This window comes from Cherax quadricarinatus, chromosome 23, assembly GCF_038502225.1.
Source record: "Cherax quadricarinatus isolate ZL_2023a chromosome 23, ASM3850222v1, whole genome shotgun sequence".
NCBI lineage: Eukaryota > Metazoa > Arthropoda > Malacostraca > Decapoda > Parastacidae > Cherax > Cherax quadricarinatus.
This window is the reverse complement of record NC_091314.1, coordinates 2257278-2282454: the sequence shown is the minus strand read 5'-3', so window position 1 is coordinate 2282454 and position 25177 is coordinate 2257278. Positions and strand designations below refer to the sequence as shown.

Sequence of the window (25177 nt, the reverse complement as noted above, 5' to 3'; positions counted from 1 at the left end):
GTTTTAGGAAGGGTAAGTGATGTGTTAGATAGGAGTGAATGGAGACGAATGGTACTTGGGACCTGACGATCTGTTGGAGTGTGAGCAGGATAATATTTAGTGAAGGGATTCAGGGAAACCGGTTATTTTCATATAGTCGGACTTGAGTCCTGGAAATGGGAAGTACAATGCCTGCACTTTAAAGGAGGGGTTTGGGATATTGGCAGTTTGGAGGGATATGTTGTGTATCTTTATATGTGTATGCTTCTAAACTGTTGTATTCTGAGTACCTCTGCAAAAACAGTGATAATGTGTGAGTGTGGTGAAAGTGTTGAATGATGATGAAAGTATTTTCTTTTTGGGGATTTTCTTTCTTTTTTGGGTCACCCTGCCTCGGTGGGAGACGGCCGACTTGTTAAAAAAAAAAAAAAAAAAAAAAGGAAGTTTTCATTGCATTTATGGATTTAGAAAAAACATATGATAAGGTGGATAGGGCATCAATGTAGTAGATGTTGTAAGTCTATGGAACAGGTGGTAGATTACTTAAAGCAGCGAAGAGCTTTTATGAAGATTGCGAAACTCAGGTTTCAGTATAATAAGCAATATGGCAAATTTGTAAAGCACCCTTCCCTGAGACCATGTACAACTGACTAATAAATAAGGATCAAGTTTGTATAACTGCTGACTTTAGTTGTATGAGGCATGATTGCTCATTATGCAATGTAGCTTCTTATTTGGTAGGGCATATCTGTCTCCCTGAAATGTCCTACACCTTTCACCCAACAGAATGCAAGTTTCGTTTACAGTGTCAACATACACAGAGAATTCCCAATAGGGAAACATGTACCTCATTACTACAGTCAAACCTCGGTTGCTGACTGCATTACTTGTTGAATAAATCAGTTTATGAATGGGGTGTTCGAGGAAAAAATGCCCTGGTTTTCGTACGTTCTCTTGGTTGTCGTCAGACAAGTTTTCGAGTGTACAGAACAGGACAAAGCAGCTCAGGTCACATGTTCACAGAATGCAAACTGGACTAAGAAACTGTAGCCTGACTCTGTGGTACCCAGGGATTTTGAAGGCTTTGACGATGAGCCTGAGCCAGTAGAGGATAGTGTGTCACTGGGAAAGTCCTTGAGCCTAGAAGTAACTGATGATGATGTGGAGGAGTTGGTAGAGGAGCACAGAACTGAACTCATCACAGAACCTCTAGACCTTCAGAAGGAGCAGCAACAGACTGCAATGGAGGAGCTGTCATCAGAGGAAGAGGAGGGAAGGGATGATGTGCCCACTGCACTTGTCCAGGAAATGTGTGCTAAATGGCGTGAAGTGCAGGAATTTGCTGAAAAATACCATCCAGACAAAGCAGTGGCCATCTTTCTCTCTAACATGTACAATGACAGTGTAATGTCTCAATTTAGACAAGTGTTAAAAAAGGGGCCTGAAACACACCTGACTGGACAAGTTTTTAGTGAAACTTAAAGAAAAAAACAGCGAGCCAAAAAAAGGTGTTAGTGATGAAAAGAGACAAAGAAGAGAAACAACATTAGCTCTCCTCTGACAGGTAGGGGGCAGTTAAATTTTCATTTACTGTACAGTATTTCAGTTAAACTTTCATTTAGCAATTCATTTTTACACTTTCCCTGTGCTGTATAATTTTATACATTTTTTTATGTAGTAGTTATTACATTATTAATATATTATTATATTGTCATTTGGGCTCTGGAACAAATTAATTCAATTTACATTATTCTTTATGGGAAAAAACTGCTTTGGTTGTCATCGATTTTGGTTGGTGAATAGACATCTGGAACAAACTAAATTAAAAAAAAAACAAGATTCCACTGTATTTTGTATTACTTAATTTAATAAAAGAGGAATCAAGGCAGGGTAAAATTTTGTGAGGAGATTCAAAGAAACTGGTTAGCTAGACCTGAGTCCTGGAGGCAGGAAGCAGGGAGTTTGGGATATTGACTGTTTGAAGTGACATCTAAACTGTCGTATCTGAGCACCTCTGCAAAGACAGTGATTATGTGTGAATGATAGTAAAAGTGTTTCTTTCTTTTTTTGGTCACCCTGCCTTGGTGGGAGACAGCTGACTTGTTGAAAAAAAAAAGGTAAAATAACTGGTACAATACACATTAGGGTTAGGCCATAACACTAAGATACATCAACATCATGCTTACCAGAACCATTGCCAACAAGGTTTTTTCCACCCTGCATGGTTGCAACAACTTAAAGGCCATCACAACCTTTCAACCCAACAATAGTAAGCCTAGGAGATATCAGCCCTTCAACCCAGCAATAACAACAACACAATGTGATACTTTGCCTGATATTCTGACAACTTTTTTTTTTTTTAATTTTTTATGCTAGGTTCTCACAAAGCAGGGGATATAACACCAACATACCTCTATTAAATAATGAATCCCTTTCTGGCAAAGGAAGGGACCAGTGGTGGAAGGCACAGTATGCAACATGACATCAGAATATATATGAATAGTATTGATATTGATCAATACTACGAACAAGTGGTATTGATCAATATCAACACTGCACTAGCCAAGGACTCGAACCCATGCTGCTTTGGCCAGCCTCAAAGTGGGCGAAAACACATGATGCCCTTATCCACTGAACCATACGACCCTTAAAAGTAGGGCATCCAGCGGAACTGGATGTGGTACTCCTTACCCAAGGAGTAGGGAGTACCACATCCAGTTCTGCTGGATGCTCTACTCTTAAGAACATAAGAAAGAAGGAACACTGCAACAGGCCTACTGACCCATGTGGAGCAGGTCCATGTCCCCCCCGGATTAGACCAATGACCCACCCCCCGGATTATCCCAATGGCCCACCCAGTCTGGTCATCCCCACTCAAGGATGGAACACTGTACCAGGCCCAGCAGCACAAGCTAGTCAGGTCCAACTCACACCCACCCACACCCACTCATGTATTTATCTAACGTATTTTTAAAACTACACAACGTTTTAGCCTCAATAACTGTACTCGGGAGCTTGTTCCACTCATCCACAACTCTATTACCAAACCAGTGCTTTCCTATATCCTTCCTGAATCTGAATTTTTCCAACTTGAAACCATTGCTGCGAGTCCTGTCTTGGCTGGAAATTTTCAGCACACTATTTACATCCCCTTTATTTATTCCTGTTTTCCATTTATACACCTCGATCATGTCCCCCCTAATTCTACGCCTTTCGAGAGAGTGCAGATTCAGGGCCCTCAGTCTATCCTCCTAGGGAAGATTTCTGATACATGGGATCATCTTTGTCATCCTCCTTTGTACGTTTTCCAGATCATTTATATCCATTCTGTAATACGGTGACCAGAACTGAGCAGCATAGTCTAACTGAGGCCTAACCAAGGATATATAGAGTTGAAGAACAACCTGAGGACTTCTATTATTTATACTTCTACACATGGAGCTAAGAATTCTGTTAGTTTTATTGCGAACACTAATGCACTGTTGTCTTGGTTTTAGGTTACTGCTAACCAGAACTCCTAAATCCTTTTCGCAATCGGTAGTATTAAGATCTACATTATTTAGTTTATATGTGGCATGGTTATTTAACTGTCCAACATTTAGAACTTTGCATTTGTCAATATTAAACTGAATCTGCCACTTCTCCGACCATTGCGTCAGTCTATTCAAATCATCCTGGAGTGCTCTAATGTCCTCATTAGAATGAATTGGACGGCCTATTTTGGTGTCATCAGCAAATTTGCTTATGTCGCTATTTATTCCCTCATCTATGTCGTTTATGTAAATTGTGAAGAACAACGGGCCCAACACTGACCCCTGAGGAACACCGCTTGTGACGTGCCCCCATTCGGATTTCTCCCCATTTATGCAAACTCTCTGCTGTCTATTTGTCAGCCATGCCTCTACCCCAGGAAAAAATTTCTCCTCCTATTCCGTGTGCCTTAAGTTTCCTCAATAGACTCTGGTGTGGAACTCTATCGAAAGCCTTTCTGAAATCCATATACACAATATCATATTCATTACCATGATCTACCTCCTCAAACACCTTAGTGAAAAAAGTTAGTAAATTCGTAAGACAGGAATGCCCCTTTGTAAAACCGTGTTGAGAATCATTAATCAATCTGTGCCTGTCAAGATGGCTACGAATTGCTTTGGCAATTATTGATTCCATAAATTTTCCCACTATGGAGGTAAGGCTTATTGGTCTATAGTTCGAAGCCAAGGACCTGTCACCTGCCTTGTAAATAGGTATTACATTTGCCATTTTCCACTTATCAGGCACTATGCTAGTTTGTAGTGATATGTTAAAAAGATTAGCCAAAGGTATGCTAAGCTCCTCTTTACATTCCTTTAACACCCTTGCAAACAGTTCATCAGGACCTGGGGATTTGTTAGGTTTTAGTTTCTCTATTTGTCTGAGGATCATGTCACTAGTTACCGCAATCGTACATAGTTTATCATCCTGTTCTACGTAATCTATTATTTCAGGAATATCGCTAGTATTTTCCTGGGTGAAAACTGAGAGGAAGTAGGTATTTAGAATTTCACACATATCCTTTTCACTGTCAGTGATCTGACCAGAGTTACTCTTAAGTGGGCCAATCTTGTCCCTAATCTTACTTCTGTATACCTGAAAGAACCCTTTTGGGTTAGTCTTGAGTCCCTTGTGACCTTAGCCTCATAATCCATTTTTGCTTTTCTTTTTCCTTTCTTTATTTCTCTCTAATTGAATATATTGATTTCTTAACTGCCCATCCCCTCTTTTGATACACCTATATATGCCTCTCTGTTTACCAATGAGATGTTTTAATCTATTGTTCATCCATTTGGGATCATTTTTGTTAGATCTAATTTCCCTACTCGGAACAAAAGTTGTCTGGGCAGCTAGAACTATGCTCTGAAAAAGTCATACTGGCAACCAGATCACCTACCTGACCCATAGTCAGGACATCCCAATTTAACCCACCCAAGTAATTTTTCAGCCCCATGAAGTCGGCCAAGCGAAAATCTGGGACAGTGATTTGATTGCAGTTATCTGGGTAATTCCATGATATATTGAAACTAAGTGATTTGTGATCACTTTCCCCAAGCTCATCATTAACCTCAAGATTATTAATTAGTGAATCTTTGTTGGCAAGAACCAAGTCAAGCAGATTGTTTCCTCTAGTTGGTTCTGCCACAACCTGTTCTAAAAAGCAATCCTGAACCGTATCAAGAAAGTCACTAGACTCAAGATTTCCTGTCATATTGTTCCAATCAATTTGTCTAAAGTTAAAATCTCCCATTATCACAACATTTTCATATCTATATGCCTTATGAATTTCGTCCCATAACAGCTTATTGCACTCCCTACCAAGGTTTGGGGGCCTATAAATCACACCCAAAATTAATTTGTCACGTCCCTCGAGAAACTGTAGCCAAACCGATTCTGTGTTCGATGTTTCTAATCTTATATCATGTCTAAGACAACAATTTAAATTTTCTCTGACATACATCGCCACACCACCACCCTTCCTGTTGACCCTATTCGTATGGTTCAGTGGATAAGGGCATCTCATGTGTTTTCGCCCACCGTGAGGCAGGCCAAAGCAGCATGGGTTCGAGTCCTTGGCTAGTGCAGTGTTGTTATTGATGAATAATACAAAGCACCGGATAGTTCTGACAGTGCAATATTTTAATGTTCCAAAGAAAGGCCCTCATATGCAAAACATTTTGGGCATTCCAGACAATTTCTTACAAACTACTTAACATAAATACTAATATGCAACATAAATTCTCTGTATAAATAAGGTAGTTCAGATTATCATGACGATTACAATGGGTTCAATAGACATGATCTGAACTTGTCTCTCCTAGGTAATAAACAATTTATGTATGTACACATCATTGTCCCCTTTTCCTCACATTTTAACTAACAGTGCTGAGGATATGAAAACTGTGTGTTGACTGGTGATGCAAGAAACATCTGATTTAGCCCCATCTGTGGAGACGTGCAAGGTGCTAAGTACAGTGGTGACCTGTACTTAGCTCAGTGGTGACCTGTACTTAGCTCTGTGAAAACTTGTCTGTGTGCTTTCTGTGAATCTGAACCAAGATGTTCTCTCTTGAGCAACTGTACCAGCAGCTAAGCTTGAGATACGGTGATTGACGGAGGAAAACAAGAGGATTCGTAGTAATCCTCCTGTTGCAAGTCCTCAGGTCAAGAGGGTAACCTGGTCAGTGGCCGGGCAACATGGAACGAAGCTGAAGATCAAGAAGACTGTTGGAGGGGCAGAAACAATGAAGAGCCAGACGATTACTGTGGAAACTTCCAACCCATTTTTGGTGCTACCCGACGAATGTAGGTTGTCTACTGGGAATGTCACAACGAGCACCAAGGAAGCATTGGCAGATGAGAGTGAGTCGACATCCCTTGTTACCCAAACAAAGACCATTGAGAACGTCACAACGAACTCTGCCAGTGAAGGTAAGAACATTGTTTTAGTCAGGGACACTCAGGTTAAGCTTATGGATAGGGCTTTTTGTCTTAGGGACAGAAAGAGGAGGCAGAGGGTATGTTCTCCTGGGGCTGAGATGGGGATATTGTTAGCCGTCTAGATGATATCACACAAGGTAATGGGAGCAATCCCATTATCTGCCTCAGTGTGGGAGGCAATGATGTTGGCAGACGTAGGAGTGAAGACCTGATTAGCAGATATAGGACAGCACTAGAGATAATTAGGAAGAAGGGTGGGAACCCTGTGATATGTAGCATTTTGCCCAGGAGAGAAGTTGGAAATGAATGGTTGTCCAGGGGAATTGGTTTCAATTGCTGGCTGGGCAAACACTAGGGAAAATTCAGTAACATTCATAGACAACTGGGACCTCTTCTATGGTAGAAATGACATGTATGCCAGGGATGGGGTTCACTTATCTAGGTCTGGGGTGGGGGCACTGGCCAATGCAGTAGATGGAGCTCTTAGATTTTTAAACTAGAAATATATAGTGGTATGGGTTTTTGTGGAAAATCAATGAATTCTCAGTGTAGCGACAGTGTGAGTTTTAGAGAAACCAGTAATAGGCAGAAAGAGGTAGAGTTTTTTTTTTTTTCAAGTCGGCCGTCTCCCACCAAGGCAGGGTGACCCAAAAAAGAAAGAAAATCCCCAAAAAGAAAATGCTTTCATCATCATTCAACGTTTTCACCACACTCACACATAATCACTGTTTTTGCAGAGGTGCTCAGAATACAACAGTTTAGAAGCATATACGTATAAAAATACACAACATATCCCTCCAAACTGCCAATATCCCAAACCCCTCCTTTAAAGTGCAGGCATTGTACTTCCCATTTCCAGGACTCAAGTCCGACTATATGAAAATAACCGGTTTCCCTGAATCCCTTCACTAAATATTACCCTGCTCACACTCCAACAGATTGTCAGGTCCCAAGTACCATGCGTCTCCATTCACTCCTATCTAACACGCTCACGCACGCTTCCTGGAAATCCAAGCCCCTTGCCCACAAAACTTCCTTTACCCCCTCTCTCCAACCCTTTCGAGGACGACCCCTACCTCGCCTTCCTTCCCCTATAGATTTATATGCTTTCCATGTCATTCTACTTTGATCCATTCTCTCTAAATGACCAAACCACCTCAACAACCCCTCTTCTGCCCTCTGACTAATACTTTTATTAACTCCACACCTTTTCCTAATTTCCACACTCCGAATTTTCTGCATAATATTTACACCACACATCGCCCTTAGACAGGACGTCTCCACTGCCTCCAACCGTCTCCTCGCTGCTGCATTTACCACCCAAGCTTCACACCCATATAAGAGTGTTGGTACTACTATACTTTCATACATTCCCTTCTTTGCCTCCATAGATAACGTTTTTTGACTCCACATATACCTCAACGCACCACTCACCTTTTTTCCCTCATTAATTCTATGATTAACCTCATCCTTCATAAATCCATCCGCCGACACGACAACTCCCAAGTATCTGAAAACATTCACTTATTCCATACTCCTCCTCCCCAATTTGATATCCAATTTTTCTTTATCTAAATCATTTGATACCCTCATCACCTTACTCTTTTCTATGTTCACTTTCAACTTTCTACCTTTACACACATTCTCAAACTCATCCACTAACCTTTGCAATTATTCTTTAGAATCTCCCATAAGCACAGTATCATCAGCAAAAAGTAACTGTGTTAATTCCCATTTTTAATTTGATTCCCCATAATTTAATCCCACCCCTCTCCTGAACACCCTAGCATTTACTTCTTTTACAACCAAATCTATAAATATATTAAACAACCATGGTGACATTACACATCCCTGTCTAAGACCTACTTTTACTGGGAAGTAGTCTCCCTCTCTTCTACACACCCTAACCTGAGCCTCACTATCCTCATAAAAACTCTTTACAGCATTTAATAACTTACCACCTATTCCATATACTTGCAACATCTGCCACATTGCTCCTCTATCCACTCTATCATATGCCTTTTCTAAATCCATAAATGCAATAAAAACTTCCCTACCTTTATCTAAATACAGTTCACATATATGCTTCAATGTAAACACTTGATCTACACATCCCCTACCCACTCTGAAACCTCCTTGCTTATCCATAATCCTACATTCTGTCTTGCCTCTAATTCTTTCAATTATAACCCTACCGTACACTTTTCCTGGTATATTCAATAAACTTATTCCTCAATAATTTTTACAATCTCTTTTGTCCCCTTTCCCTTTATATAAAGGGACTATACATGCTCTCCACCAATCCCTAGGTACCTTCCCCTCTTTCATACATTTATTAAACAAAAGTACCAACCACTCCAACACTATATCCCCCCCTGCTTTTAACATTTCTGTCATGATCCCATCAGTTCCAGCTGCTTTACCCCCTTTCATTCTACGTAATACCTCGCGTACCTCCCCCACACTTACATTCTGCTCTTCTTCACTCCTAAAAGATGGTATACCTCCCTGACCAGTGCATGAAATTACCGTCTCCCTTTCTTCCTCAACATTTAAAAGTTATTGGTGAATATTGGAAACCCAGTGGCACCAGGCGACAAGGACAATAACAGGTATAGTGGAGGAACAGAAATCAGCAGGAAGAGAAAAGAGAAGGGAGGTTTTTCAAACATTTTTACTAATACACGCAGTGCAAGAAATAAGATGGACGAATTGAGAGTAGTTGCAGTGTGGGTAACACTGATGGTTTTGCCATAACTGAGACGTGGTTTAATATGAAAAATCGGGATTTGCCTGCTGAATGGCACATTCAGGGTTTTAAATTGTTTAGAGTAGAGAGAAGTATCAGTAAGGGGGGTGGGGTGGCACTCCATGTCCGACATCATTTGTTGCATAAAAATGGGTATAAAGTCTGAAATAACACATACAGAGTCTGTCTGAATAGAATTTTCAGAGGGGTATGAAAAATTGATTTTAGGCATGATATACCGTCCCTCAAACTTAGATAGGGACTGAGGGAGACTACTTTGGGAGGAAACTGTTAAGGCCACAAGGCATGATAACGTAGTAATTCTAGTCAGAGTGATTTGAATTTTTTGACTGGGAATTTAGAATAACGACTTTTTCGAAGTAGTTCAGGATTTTTTTTGAAGCAGTTTGTGACAGAACCTACAAGGGAAAATAACCTGCTTGACTTGATTCTGGCAAACAACAAAACCCTTGTTAATAATTTAGAAATTACAGAGGAACTCGGCGCAAGCAACCACAAATCAATTAATTACCTTTAGCACTGAATTGAAGTATGATAGTAGGAACAACTCGGTAACTGTCCAAGATTTTCGCTTAGCAGATTACAATGGGCTTAGAGAACACTTATCATCTGTTGACGGGGTAACGAAGAGAGCTATCAATATGACAGCTTTTTAAACACTATACAAGCTGCCCAAAGAACGTTTATCAACACAGATCAAATAGAAATGACCCAAAATGGATGAATAATAGGCTCAAATATCTTTTAGGGCAGAAGAAAAGAATTTATAGGCGCATCAAAAGAGGTGAGGGTCATCTTATGAATCAATATATTTACATTAAAAAGGGTATAAGAAAAGCTAAACGGGACTACAAAATTAAAGTCGCTAGGGATTCGAAAACTAACGCAAAAGGTTTTTTCCAGGCATGCGTGAGCGTGTTTGATAGGAGTGAATGGAGACAAATGGTTTTTAATACTTGACGTGCTGTTGGAGTGTGAGCAAAGTAACATTTATGAAGGGATTCAGGGAAACCGGCAGGCCGGACTTGAGTCCTGGAGATGGGAAGTACAGTGCCTGCACTCTGAAGGAGGGGTGTTAATGTTGCAGTTTAAAAACTGTAGTGTAAAGCACCCTTCTGGCAAGACAGTGATGGAGTGAATGATGGTGAAAGTTTTTCTTTTTCGGGCCACCCTGCCTTGGTGGGAATCGGCCAGTGTGATAATAATAAAAAAAAAAAATTATAGAACAAAAGTTAGAGATAAGATAGGTCCCCTTAAAAATAACTATGGGCATGTTACTGACAAGGAGAATGAAATGTGCTTGATTTTTAATAATTATTTTCTCTCGGTTTTCACACAGGAAGACACTAACAATATCCCAGTAATTAACTTTTATAATGGGCCTGAAGATAAATTATGTAATATCACAGTCACTAGTGAAATGGTTATGAAACAAGCAGACCACCTGAAACAAAATAAATAGCTGGGTCCAGATGAGCTTTCTTCAAGGGTTCTTAAGAAATGCAAAAATGGAACTCTATGAACCATTAACTAATATTTTTAATTTATCTCTTCAAACAGGTGTAATGTCTGATATGTGGAAGATGGCTAATGTAATTCCTATTTTTAAAGCAGGGGACAAGTCGTTACCATCAAATTACCAACCAATAAGCCTGACCCTAATTGTAGGCAAATTACTAAGAGTCAATTATAGCTGATATTAAAAGAAGCCATCTGGATAAGCATAATTTGATTAATGATACTCAGCATGGATTCATGAAGGGTCGTTCCTGCCTAACTAATTTATTAACCTGCTTTAGTAAAGCTTTCGAGGCTGTTGATCATGATAAAGAATTTGATATTGTTTATTTAGATTTTGGTAAGGCTTTTGATTGAGTACCGCATCAGAGACTGTTAAAGAAAGTGGCAGCTCATGGCATTAGGGGAAAAGTGCTATCATGGATCGAGTCATGACTCACCAATAGGAAGCAGTGTGCATAAATGGGGTTAAATCAGAGTGGGGATCTGTAACAAGTGGCATTCCACAGGGATCAGTCCTAGGCACGTTGTTGTTTATATATCAATGACCTTGATGAGGGAATTACTAGTGATGTGAGCAAATTTGCTGATGACACAAAGATAAGTAGGATAACTGATTCAAACAAAGATGTCACAGAACTTCAGGAGGACTTAAACAAACTCAGTTCCTAGTCAGAAAAGTGGCAAATGCAGTTCAGTGTAGATAAATGCAAGGTTCTGAAGCTTGGGAGTGTCCATAACCTTAGTACTTATAAGTTAAATAACGTAGAATTTAGCCATACAGATTGCGAAAAGGACTTAGGGGTTATGGTAAGCAGCACTCTTAAACCAAGACAGCAATGCCTAAGCATACATAATAAGGCAAACAGATTACTGGATTTTATAACAAGAAGTGTAAGCAACAGAAGTCCTGCAGTTATATTACAGCTTTATACATCATTAGTAAGGCCTCACTTAGATTACGCAGCTCAGTACTTGTTTCCATATTACAGAATGGATATAAATTCATTAGAAAACATTCAGCGTAGAATGACTGAATTAATACATAGCATTAGAAATCTTCCGTTTGAAGAAATACTGAAGACCCTTAAACTACATTCACTTGTAAGACGAAGAATGAGGGTAGACATGATCGAAGTGGAAGATGGGTGTTAACAAAGGGGATATAAATAAGGTCTTGAGGATATCTCTCCAAGAGAGAACTCACAATAATGGATTCAAATTAGGAAAGTACTGGTTTGATAATAGGGTAGTTGATGAATGGAATGGTCTATCTAGTAGGGTTATTGAAATTAAAACCTTGGTTAATTTAAAATTTAGGTTGGATAAATACATGGGTGAGAGGGGTTGGATTTAAGTGGGACTTGCACATGAGTGAATGGAATTATCAAAGCTTATTTCTTGGGTAGCATTGAAGGTTGGGTTGGGCAAATATTTTGTTGGTGGAATGGATTATGAATGACCTGCCTAGTATGGGCCAACAGGCGGCCTGCTGCAGTGTTCTGTCGTTCTTATCATCTAGTCACTGTATGAGGAAACAGTTGTTAATCCAGAAGAACAAGGGAGGAGGAAAGGGCCCACGGACTGAAATTTAGTCATTAAATGAGTATCATTTGTTATTTTGGGTTATTCAAAATTACATTATGGAAACAGTTGTTATGCAGGGATCACTGTATGTAAGGTGTGGCAGACACACAGGAAAATGATGAAACATATAATATACATGAAATACTTATTTAAAACATAAATGAAAAAATCTAATGGTAACATTATATTCATAGTGTTGATATAATAAACTACAGTACGGCCACTAAACGTTATACTGTATATCTCAAGAGACTACAAACTATGGTTAAAATTCCCTCAGTTTCTTAATTTGGTTCATATTGATACATATTTCTTTACATTCAACATTTTACTGAACTACACTAATAAATTTAATTCTAAATAACTACAACTATGTCAAGCCAAGAAAAACTTTTGAAAAACTTGAAAAAAAAAAGGAAAAAACTTGAACTACATGTGATGCATCGGCCTCGGCACTCACCTGGGAAGTGGAATCCTCGGGTAACTGAGGAAATAGCATTAATCAGCATTCATTGATCTATATTTTGTTACAGGTCATTCAATCATCTATATTTTATTACAGGTCATCTAGTCATCTATATTTTATTACAGGTCATTCAGTTATCTGTATTTTGTTAAAAGTTCATTCAATCATCTATATTTTATTACTTATCACTCAATCATCTATTTAGGTATTGTGTTATTGGCTATAAGGTTACTGCAATAATAATAAATAAACACTGAATTCTCTATAATTTGTTACTGATCAATTATCATTTATACAAGTATTGTATTATTGGCTATAAGGTTATTGCAACAATAATAACTGAACACTGACTCATTTGCTTTGTTACTTCTCATTCAATCATCTACAAAGATACTGCTACTGGTTATAGGGTTACTGCAACAATAACATGTGGGCACTCAATCATCTACACTGTGTTACAGGGTTATCAGAAAAATCACAGAATATAACACATACTAATAATTTCAATTTCTTGATTATTGATACTGCATTAAACTGGTCACACATCACACCCATTACTTCAGATGAAACCTTTCAATGTAAAGCTCCTTCATAATCAATCTCTCATGCACATCTCACAGGAGAAGAGAATAAAAATGTAAAGTATAGAGAAAAAAATCAGAAAAGCTAAATGAGGAGATATATGAGGAGGAAAAAAAAACTCTAAGTTAAGAAGGCCAAACCCACCCATCAAATGACAAAGCATTATAGATGATATGGAAAAGAAACTAATACCAAATGTAAAAAAAAAAAAAAAAATGAAGAAAACAACAAATTATATACACATATGAGAAATATAAAGGAAAACTGAGCTAAGAGGTACATGAGAAGAGAGTTGATACAGCAGGTCTCATTGAAACCAGCCTGGGAAAACACAGCATTACAAATGAGGAAGCATTCAAGGGGAAAACTACTCAGTGTTAAAGGTCAGAGTAAGAAAGATTTATAAACATTTGTAAAACAAAAACCAACCTGTAGGTATTACAATACAAAACACAACTGAAATTAAAATTCTATTTTTTTTAAATAGCTATCTTGCCAGAAGTGTGCAGACATCACAATCAAAATTATCCATTGAACTGCAAATTACCTCACTCTCTCTCTCAGAATGCAGGCACTATACTTCCCACCTCTAGAGCTCAGGTCTGTCTAACCGATTTTCCCTGAGTGCCATCATAAATGCTACCTTTCTCACACTCCAACAGTATGGCGAATCCTACAAACCACTTATTCCACTCACTCCAATTTAAAATACTCACACACAGTTTCTCCTTTCCACTCCAGATTTATACACCATCTTTGTCATCCTATTTTGCTATACCCTCTCTAAATGACCAAACCACCTCCACAACCCCTCCTTCACCCTCTGAATTATACTTGTCACAACCCCACACTGACTTCTAATTTTTAAGCTCCAAATTTTCTGCATAATATTCACACCACTCTTTAACCCAACATCTTCACTGCCTCCAGTCTCCTCCTCACTGCAAAAGCACGTAAGTAAAAGTATGCAAAACCAACATGATGGTAATGAAACAAAAATACAGCTTATCATAACCTTAACTGATGACATTTATCCACTATAATAAAGGTCCCATGAAACTGCATTTATGTTTCTGCCATTCTCACTGTAATGCTAAAAGACCATGCCTCACACCCATGTAAGTGTTGGTACCACTGTACACCAATACATTTCCCAATACATTTCCCATTTTCTTCATAGATAATGTTCTGAAGTGAAATTACGAATGTTGGTGGAAGAATTTACAAGAGCATATAGGAGAAGGAAATTAAAAGTGCACAGGCAACCGGTAAATACTGCAAAGCTGAAAGATTTAGCCCACTTTAATTTCAACAGCAGTATAAGGAGAAACAAAATCACTTTATCATTATTTAATGATAGATTCAGACTGTACCCAATACACTCCAACAAAAAATTCCAATTAAAAAGGAATGTGCATGTTGATGCAATGCTAACTCCGGCTGCCAATTTCTTTAGTGATAGGTAGGAGGCACTTGTGCCTGAAGCAAGCACTTCTCAAAAGAGTTACATTTGTCATAGACTAACATAGTTCCACTCCCCTCTATTTTGTCAACTAATGTCACCCTACAAATTTGCAGGCTTTCTTATTTGCAAATTCTGATTATCCAGCGCTTTTACTGATGGGAAACAAGAAAACAGATTTAGTTTTCAAGCATTTTTCTGGCTCGGTGTTTTTTCCCAAACCCACCTCTCTCATGAATTTGGTCATTATTTCTTATAAATGTAAATATTAATCAGATTTAAGTGATATTTTCAGAGATATAGTTTCTGAAACACAAAAATTATTTAAACTCTTGAACAAAATTCTTTACAAAGACTTACTTTTGTATTATTCGCAGTTTCTAGCTTCTCAAGACCTCAGGAGCATAACCCCGCAAATTTGTAAGGGCAACTGTATTTTTCAACAAACTATATTTTGAAATATCCAATTTGCACAGCTGTTCCTCTTCAGAATGCCACCCTGTTCAATATTGCCATACTGCCTGCAGACATATCAACACCGTAAACTCATTTAGTGCCCAACCATTATCTTTCCATTATAAACTAATTTTGCTAAATTTTCTTTCATTAACACAGTGCAGAAATTTGGAGCTTTTGTTTCTACGCTACCTGTGAAGATCTCTCTCAACATTCCTATCACTCACAGCTCCTGTTTTCCTATACAAAATCCTTGAATCAAGCATTTAAAAAATTTTACTTTTCTCACAACAGATTCTTTTACTCATTTTTTTTCTTTTGTCTTTCTTGAAGTGTTCAAGAGGCTGATCACTAGTTACCTAGTAAGAGAAACCCACCAGTGCTCTTCTAGAAACTTTGTTTGACTTTGCCTAAATTCAATCAATAAAAATTATTGGACTACCACTTATCTTACATACTCTTCAATACACCATTAACTCTCTAACCTCCGCTAATCTGAGCTTACTTAAATACTGTATACACAGTACACCATTCCTTCTTGGCACCCATCAGTTGCTCCCTTCACACACTTTTTTCTTACTTTGCAAAAAAAAAAAAAATAAATAAATAAAAATGCCTGATCATTACCATTCCACAGCCTGCAGGCTGAGGGTGAAAAAGAATTTTCACTTTTATAAAAGTCAAACAAAACCATATATTTAAAAGCAAAAATGCAGAGTATGAAAATTTTTTTTTTTTTTTTTTTTTTTTTCAACAAGTCGGCCGTCTCCCACCGAGATTCTAGAATGTAACAGTATCCATAACAAAGAGCAATAAATCATACACATTTTCCTGGTCTAAAAACCAAGATCCACCACATTGTTCAAACCACGTGCCAGACACTGATATATGAGGTAGAGCCTGCACCATGCAGCAGTATGTTTTACAAATCTTGTATACATGACAAAATAACAATCACATGGATGCATAACTGATCACATTCATGTGCAGTACACAGCGATGGAAAATTATTTAAATACCTAACCCCCAGAAAAAAGGTACTGAGTAGGCACATTTGATTGGTTCTACCTTTCTGCTGATTATTTTTCAATCTTGCTACTGTTACCCAGTGTGCTACAGAAAAATATTTATATAAAATAACCACTCAGGTGGTCACAGGGTGAAGTCATCATGTTTGAGCGGTAGTTTGAGTAGGTAATTTTGGAAAGTTTTTTAGTGCATTCTATTTTGTGTATTTTCTGGTGCTCTCATGTTTATTTGTAAATCCCTAGTATGCAGGGGCCTGTGTTTTGGAGAGTATTTAACGTTTCCACTGTAGGCTATGTAGCCTGCAGAAAGGAGGTGTCATGGAGCCTCCCTGTTCATAAATGTTCATTTATTTTGTTTAACTCATTAGTAGCAGTGTGCTAGTGAGTTAATGTGAACTGGAGTGTGGTGGTTTTTTTGGAGTAGATTGTAAGTTGTATGTAAGTTAGTATTATTAAATTATATATATTTTTGTATAGGTGAGTTTTTGTGTCCTTATACAACGTTAATTATTTGCACTCATGTTTAATTTGTATGAGTACATGCTGGCCCAAGGTTTGCTGTATGTTTTCAGAGTAATTTTATAACCCCTAGACAGCAGTGTGAGCAGCCTTTAGGAGCCAGGAACATTTTAATTAAGTTACATCAAAGTTGTAACACTACCACATGGACCCACTAATATCTCTCATATGCATAAGTTACATTCATTAAGAAAAAGAATTAATGAAGTGCATTTGAATCTTAGATAAATACCATGTATTTCCAGCCATAAGACAAGATTTTTTCTTTCTTTCTTTTGCTGAATAAATCAGCCCAATTGTGAAGCCTGATAATACAGCCTCTCCTCAATTAGCGACGTACTCGTTTACCGACAACTCGGACTTACGACAGGCTCTCTAACTAGCATGCATACCTAAATAATGCATATTAGAGCTGATTTCCTCCATTCTGTTTATTACAATATACAGTACACTGCTGTATAAACATTTAAAAATATACCAGAAATGTTATAAATGGCACAAAGGTGACATTAAAACATTATCAAAGATGGCTGACACAAACCCACTACCATTATGGTATGCTCCTCACTTAGCAACAAATTAGTTTACCGATGTTGTCTTATGAACGGAATTCCATCATTAAGTCAGGATTATAATAATAAACCCTCAAATGAATGGTCTAACGGGGAGGTTGATAGCCAGTAATGGTTACCATAGCGGACAGAGAGAAAATTGTCTGCCATGATTGTAACACTAACAGACAATTCTTCGACCAACGTACTTTGTCCACTCTTTTAGAATCACTGAACCCAGCAGATTCTGCCCCATATTTTCAAACTCCAAAAAATCAAGAGTGTACAACCTGAGCCAAAGCACTGCCGCTCCCTCCCTGTCATATGACCAGGGTCATTTAACAGCCAATAATATATGGTAGATATACTCATAACTCAATTGCATTTGGACTATTGAGTTTAACCAAATATCCCCATAATAATTTATAAATAATAATTTACAATCCATAATCAAACATCATGCTAATAATGATTAAAGTAAAATACTGTAATAAGATAGAATGAAGGCGTGTGTGAATCCTTCTCCATACTTTGCTACTAATATCCAAAATGCATTCCCATCTACAATGCTCACAAGAATTCTTACTGAAGTCCATGAACATTTAAGCACATTCCTTGACTATTTCACTTCCATATGTACAGGTTGAACAAACCGGCCATATCCCACCAAAGTAAGGTGGCCCCAAAAAAAAAGAACAAGAAGTTCCTCTTTTTAACTTTAGCATGTATACAGGAGAAGGGTTCCTTGCCCCTTGCTTTCAGCATTTTAGTCACCTCTTAAGACACACATGGAGATAAGAGGAAATAAACAAGAACTAGTAAGAAAAAAGAAAACCCAGAGAGGTGTGTGTGTATTTTTTTTTTTTCTCAACAAGTCGGCCATTTCCCACCGAGGCAGGGTGACCCAAAAAAGAAAGAAAATCCCCAAAAAGAAAATACTTTCATCATCATTCAACACTTTCACCACACTCGCACATTATCACTGTTTTTGCAGAGGTGCTCAGAATACAACAGTTTAGAAGCATATACGTATAAAGATACACAACATATCCCTCCAAACTGCCAATATCCCAAACCCCTCCTTTAAAGTGCAGGCATTGTACTTCCCATTTCCAGGACTCAAGTCCGACTATATGAAAATAACCGGTTTCCTTGAATCCCTTCACTAAATATTACCCTGCTCACACTCCAACAGATCGTCAGGTCCCAAGTATCATTCGTCTCCATTCACTCCTATCTAACACGCTCATGCACGCTTGCTGGAAGTCCAAGCCCCTCGCCCACAAAACCTCCTTTACGCCCTCTCTCCAACCCTTTCGAGGACGACCCCTACCCCTCCTTCCTTCCCCTATAGATTTATATGCTTTCCATGTCATTCTACTTTGATCCATTCTCTCTAAATGACCAAACCACCTCAACAACCCCTCTTCTGCTCTCTGACTAATGCTTTTATTAACTCCACACCTTCTCCTAATTTCCACACTCCGAATTTTCTGCATAATATTTACACCACACATTGCCCTTAGACAGGACATCTCCACTGCCTCCAACCGTCTCCTCGCTGCTGCATTTACCACCCAAGCTTCACATCCATATAAGAGTGTTGGTACTACTATACTTTCATACATTCCCTTCTTTGCCTCCATAGATAACGTTTTTTGACTCCACATATACCTCAACGCACCACTCACCTTTTTTCCCTCATCAATTCTATGATTAACCTCATCCTTCATAAATCCATCTGCCGACACGTCAACTCCCAAGTATCTGAAAACATTCACTTCTTCCATACTCCTCCTCCCCAATTTGATATCCAATTTTTCTTTATCTAAATCATTTGATACCCTCATCACCTTACTCTTTTCTATGTTCACTTTCAACTTTCTACCTTTACACATATTCTCAAACTCATCCACTAACCTTTGCAATTTTTCTTTAGAATCTCCCATAAGCACAGTATCATCAGCAAAAAGTAACTGTGCCAATTCCCATTTTGAATTTGATTCCCCATAATTTAACCCCACCCCTCTCCCGAACACCCTAGCATTTACTTCTTTTACAACCCCATCTATAAAAATATTAAACAACCATGGTGACATTACACATCCCTGTCTAAGACCTACTTTTACCGGGAAGTATTCTCCCTCTCTTCTACACACCCTAACCTGAGCCTCACTATCCTCATAAAAGCTCTTTACAGCATTTAGTAACTTACCACCTATTCCATAAACTTGCAACATCTGCCACATTGCTCCTCTATCCACTCTATCATATGCCTTTTCTAAATCCATAAATGCAATAAAAACTTCCCTATCTTTATCTAAATACTGTTCACATATATGCTTCAATGTAAACACCTGATCTACACATCCCCTACCCACTCTGAAACCTCCTTGCTCATCCGCAATCCTACATTCTGTCTTACCTCTAATTCTTTCAATTATAACCCTACCGTACACTTTCCCTGGTATACTCAGTAAGCTTATTCCTCTATAATTTTTACAGTCTCTTTTGTCCCCTTTCCCTTTATATAAAGGGACTATACATGCTCTCTGCCAATCCCTAGGTACCTTCCCCTCTTTCATACATTTATTAAACAAAAGTACCAACCACTCCAACACTATATCCCCCCCTGCTTTTAACATTTCTGTCATGATCCCATCAGTTCCAGCTGCTTTACCCCCTTTCATTTTATATATATATATATATATATATATATATATATATATATATATATTCTTTCTTTCAACACACCGGCCGTATCCCACCGAGGCGGGGTGGCCCAAAAGGAAAAACGAAAGTTTCTCCTTTTACATTTAGTAATATATACAGGAGAAGAGGTTACTAGCCCCTTGCTCCCAGCATTTTAGTCGCCTCTTACAACACGCATGGCTTACGGAGGAAGAATTCTGTTCCACTTCCCCATGGAGATAAGAGGAAATAAACAAGAATAAGAACTAGAAAGAAAATAGAAGAAAACCCAGAGGGGTGTGTATATATGTGCTTGTACATGTATGTGTAGTGTGACCTAAGTGTAAGTAGAAGTAGCAAGACGTACCTGAAATCTTGCATGTTCATGAGACAGAAAAAAGGACACCAGCAATCCTACCATCATGTAAAACAATTACAGGCTTTCGTTTTACACTCACTTGGCAGGACGGTAGTACCTCCCTGGGCGGTTGCTGTCTACCAACCTACTACCTACAATATATATATATATATATATATATATATATATCTATATCCTAGGTAGTAGGTTGGTAAACAGCAACCGCCCAGGGAGGTACTACCGTCCTGCCAAGTGAGTGTAACACGAAAGCCTGTAATTGTTTTACATGATGGTAGGATTGCTGGTGTCCTTTTTTCTGTCTCATGAACATGCAAAATTTCAGGTACGTCTTGCTACTTCTACTTACACTCAGGTCACACTACACATACATGTACAAGCGTATATATACATACCCCTCTGGGTTTTCTTCGATTTTCTTTCTAGTTCTTGTTCTTGTTTATTTCCTCTTATCTCCATGGGGAAGTGGAACAGAATTCTTCCTCCGTAAGCCATGCGTGTTGTAAGAGGCGACTAAAATGCCGGGAGCAAGGGGCTAGTAACCCCTTCTCCTGTATATATTACTAAATTTGAAAGGAGAAACTTTGGTTTTTTCTTTTGGGCCACCCTGCCTCGGTGGGATACGGCCGGTGTGTTGAAAGAAGAAAGAAAGATATATATATCCTAGATAGTAGGTTGGTAAACAGCAACCGCCCAGGGAGGTACTACCGTCCTGCCAAGCGAGTGTAAAACGGAAACCTGTAATTGTTTTACATGATGGTAGGATTGCTGCTGTCCATTTTTCTGTCTCATAAACATGCAAGGTTTCAGGTATGTCTTGCAACTTCTACTTACACTTAGGTCACACTACACATACATGTACAAGCATATATGTATATACACACCCCTCTGGGTTTTCTTCCATTTTTCTTACTAGTTCTTGTTCTTGTTTATTTCCTCTTACCTCCATGGGAAAGTGGAACAGAATTCTTCCTCCGTAAGCCATGCGTGTTGTAAGAGGCGACCAAAATGCCGGGAGCAAGGGGCTAGTAACCACTTCTCCTGCATATATTACTAAATGTAAAAGGAGAAACTTTTGTTTTTCCTTTTGGGCCACCCCGCCTTGGTGTTATACGGCCGGTGTGTTGAAAGAAGAATATATATATATATTTGTACATGCATGTGTAATGTGGCCTAAGTGTAAGCAGAAGTAGCAAGACGTACCTGAAATCTTGCATGTTTATGAGACAGAAAAAAGACCAGCAATCCTACCATCATGTAAAACAATTACAGGCTTCTGTTTCACACTCACTTGGCAGGACGGTAGTACCTCCCTACTACCTAGGTTTACTACAAGTATAAAGAGAAATTTTCAACAGTAACTAAAACAATCCTAGGTAGTAGGTTGGTAGACAGCAACCACCCAGGGAGGTACTACCGTCCTGCCAAGTGAGTGTAAAACAAAAGCCTGTAATTGTTTTACATGATGGTAGGATTGCTGGTGTCTTTTTTTTTTTTTGTCTCATAAACATGCAAGATTTCAGGTACGTCTTACTACTTCTACTTACACTTAGGTCTCACTACACATGCATATACAAGCATATATATACACACCCCTCTGGGGTTTCTTCTATTTTCTTATTAGTTCTTGTTTATTTCCTTGTTTCCATGGGGAAGTGAAACAGAATTCTTCCTCCGTAAGCCATGCGTACTATAAGAGGCGACTAAAATGCCAGGAGCAAGGGGCTAGTAACCCCTCCTCCTGTATATATTACTGAAGTTAAAAAGAGAAACTTTTGCTTTTCTTTATGGGCCACCCTGCCTTGGTGGAATACAGCCGGTTTGTTGAAAGAAGAACTAAAACAATATACAGTACATTACCAATTAACCAGATATTGGTTATTTAGCTTAGGCATTACCTAGCAGTCTAGGTCAATCTGGGACCTAAACAAATAATGAGACAGACATATGCAAAACAAATGGATTATCATAATTGATGTGATCATCCATTGCTGTTGAAATTACAGCGTACCCTTCCCCATAAAAGAGTTCATTATTTGATGATTTAGTGCTTCTTTTTGTTTATAATAATAATAACAACATAATTATTTGATGATCTACTGTATATATAATGTTAAAGAATACACAATGATAAAAAAAAAGTGTTCCCATATTATTCACCTGGAAAGCGGAATGCTTGTTGCTGTGCGGGAGAGGCCGAGATAATCGGAGCAGGACTGGAAGGAGTGGAGGAATTGCAGCTGGAGGTGTTAGAACTAGAGTCTGGACCCTGAAGACAGAAAAAGTTTTGTTATTACTGGCTGACTAATAAGTGTATAGATGAAGCTCAGTCTGCCCCTAAGTAAAAAAAAAAAAAAAATCATTTATCCTTAACAAGCTAGCCAGGGTATGCCAAATCCCTATACAGTGGTACCTTGACTGGACTTATGAGTTTAATTTGTTCCGTGACCGAGCTCATAACTCAATTTGCTCGTATATCAAATCAATTTTCCTCATTGAAATTGATTGAAATGCCATTAATCCATTCCAGCCCCCCAAAAAACACCCCAATTTTTTGTTATGGGTTTTGTTATGGGAGACGGCCGACTTGTTAAAAAAAAAAAAAAAAAAAAATTTATAAACAAGAAATACTGTATTGTATACTCCACCCACCACCTTCACTACTTCACCCACCACCATCTCTACACCACCCACCATTATCACTACTCTATCCATCACCCTCACTACTCCACCCACCACCATCTCTACTCCACCCACCACTATCACTGTTCCACCCACCACTATCACTACTCCACCCACCACCTTCACTACTCCACCCATCACCTTCACTACTACACCCATCACCTTCACTACTACACCCACCACCATCTCTACTCCACCCACCATTATCACTATTCCATTCCATCCACCACCACCACTACTCCACCCACCACTATCACTATTCCACCCACAACTATCACTATTCCACCCACCACTATCACTACTCCACCCACCACCATCACTAATCCACCCACCACCACCACTACTCCACCCACCACCATCACTACTCCACCTACCTTAATGTTTCTGGAAAAACTCTAGACTGTTGAAATGGGGGTTACCTCTTCCCTGGATTTATACGAGAACCAAACAAGGGACGAGGTGCCTCACTACAATCTGGGATGAGTGTGGGAGTATTATCCTTCCAGTTATGTGTTGGAAGAGCATGTGGGATGGGACGAAGTACCTGACATTCCTCTGGGTACAGAGTTGGATTTGACTTCACATATGCCGCCAACTAGTGGCGGCGTATCTGAAGCTCTCTTGTAACTCGGATTTTGGCTCGCAACTCAAAGCAAAAAATCGACGGAGCAACGGCTCGTAACTCGGAAAACTCGTAAGTTGGGGCACTCGTAAGTCAAGGTACCACTGTACAATGATATTAATGCCCTACAGGAGTAATAGAGTAAAACTAAAAAAAAATTAAGGACAAAAAGTGTCAGTGGGTAAGATGAGAAGTGAAAGTGAATAAATTTAAGAAGATGGTTGGTGAGAGGTATGAGCAACTGTTTAAAGAAAGGCTGGTTAGTGAGAAAATGTAATGATACCATCACCACAGCCACGAGTGGAGACCAGAAAGCAAAGGCAAACTAGGTCACAAATGAGTACTTACGACTGTGCCAAGTTAGAAGGAGAAGGTATTAGATGGGAATTGGTTTGATAAACAGTACAGTAATTCTAACTGGGTCCCTCCCAAGGATGCACAGCAGTTACAAGTAAAAGGGGTGAGATAGTAGATATGGAGATGGGTGGATATAATATTACAAAAAGTTGTGATATACATATGATAGAGTGGAGGAAGCGATTCCAATCATGGAGCAGAAAGGAAGGGGATTTGTGACAAAGCGAGAAGTATCCTATGTGAGAATGGAAGAGCTGAATGAGGCAGTAAACATGTTGAAAGTGGAGAAGAATAGGAATGGATGGAATTAATGCTGAAATGCTGATATAAATTATATCATGAGGTGCATCATTTGAACCTGCTAAGATTTATATGTACTAATAAGCTCCAGCCAACTTGCAACATGGTAGTATAATTACTGTATGTCCTGTCCAGTTCGACCCTTTCAGGGTCGAGAGGCCCTCTCCTAAACCCGTTCTCAAGGTCGAAAATTTCTCAGAAAAAAAAAAAAAAAAAAAAAAATCTTATGAAATGATAAAGAATCTTTTCCCAATCATAATGACACCAAAAGTATGAAATTTGATGGAAAACTTACGGAATTATGCTCTCGTGAAGTTAGTGGTCTCGACAATGTTTACCCATCGGAGATTTCACCCACTTTGAGCCCTATTTTCGGCCAATTTCAATGTACTAATCGACAAAAATCTTATCTATTTTGCTAGAAATCCATTTTTTCTATCGAATGAGTACAAGAAACCACCCATTTACCGATTTCAACTATCCAATACAGTGGTCAGAAACTGGCAATTTTGCCAATTTCACACAAATTTCAGAATATGCCAATTTCCAAATAGAACATAAGAACATAAGAACATAAGAACGAAGGAACACTGCAGAAGGCCTACTGGCCCATGCGAGGCAGGTCCAAGTCTCCTACCGGCTTAAGCCAATGCACCCAACCTAGTCAGGTCAGGTCACATTGACTTAAGGGAGGAACACGGCAACCGACCTGGTAGCACAAGCTATCAGGTCTAACTCACACCCACCCACATCCACT

General features: G+C 38.8%; 2 protein-coding genes across 5 annotated transcripts in view; one reads left to right on the top strand and one right to left on the bottom strand.

Annotated features, from left to right (window-relative positions):
• Positions 1–25177, bottom strand: part of LOC128685810 (kinase suppressor of Ras 2) — an 88876-nt gene that overhangs the window by 29219 nt on the left and 34480 nt on the right. For 2 of the 4 annotated variants that reach the window (XM_053772481.2, XM_053772484.2), the window contains exons 10-12: positions 22620–22728; positions 15922–15939; positions 12789–12812 (exon numbers count right to left, since the gene is read on the bottom strand). In XM_053772481.2, the coding sequence (XP_053628456.1) occupies positions 12789–12812; positions 15922–15939; positions 22620–22728 (151 nt within the window). The remainder of the gene's footprint in view (positions 1–12788; positions 12813–15921; positions 15940–22619; positions 22729–25177) is intronic. The other 2 variants (XM_053772482.2, XM_053772483.2) reach the window with 2 other exon arrangements.
• The window catches only part of LOC128685812 (S-formylglutathione hydrolase), a 69556-nt gene continuing 61887 nt past the window's right edge, over positions 17509–25177 (top strand). The window contains exon 1 of the mRNA XM_070087774.1: positions 17509–17512. The gene's annotated coding sequence lies outside the window, so the exon portion shown is untranslated. The remainder of the gene's footprint in view (positions 17513–25177) is intronic.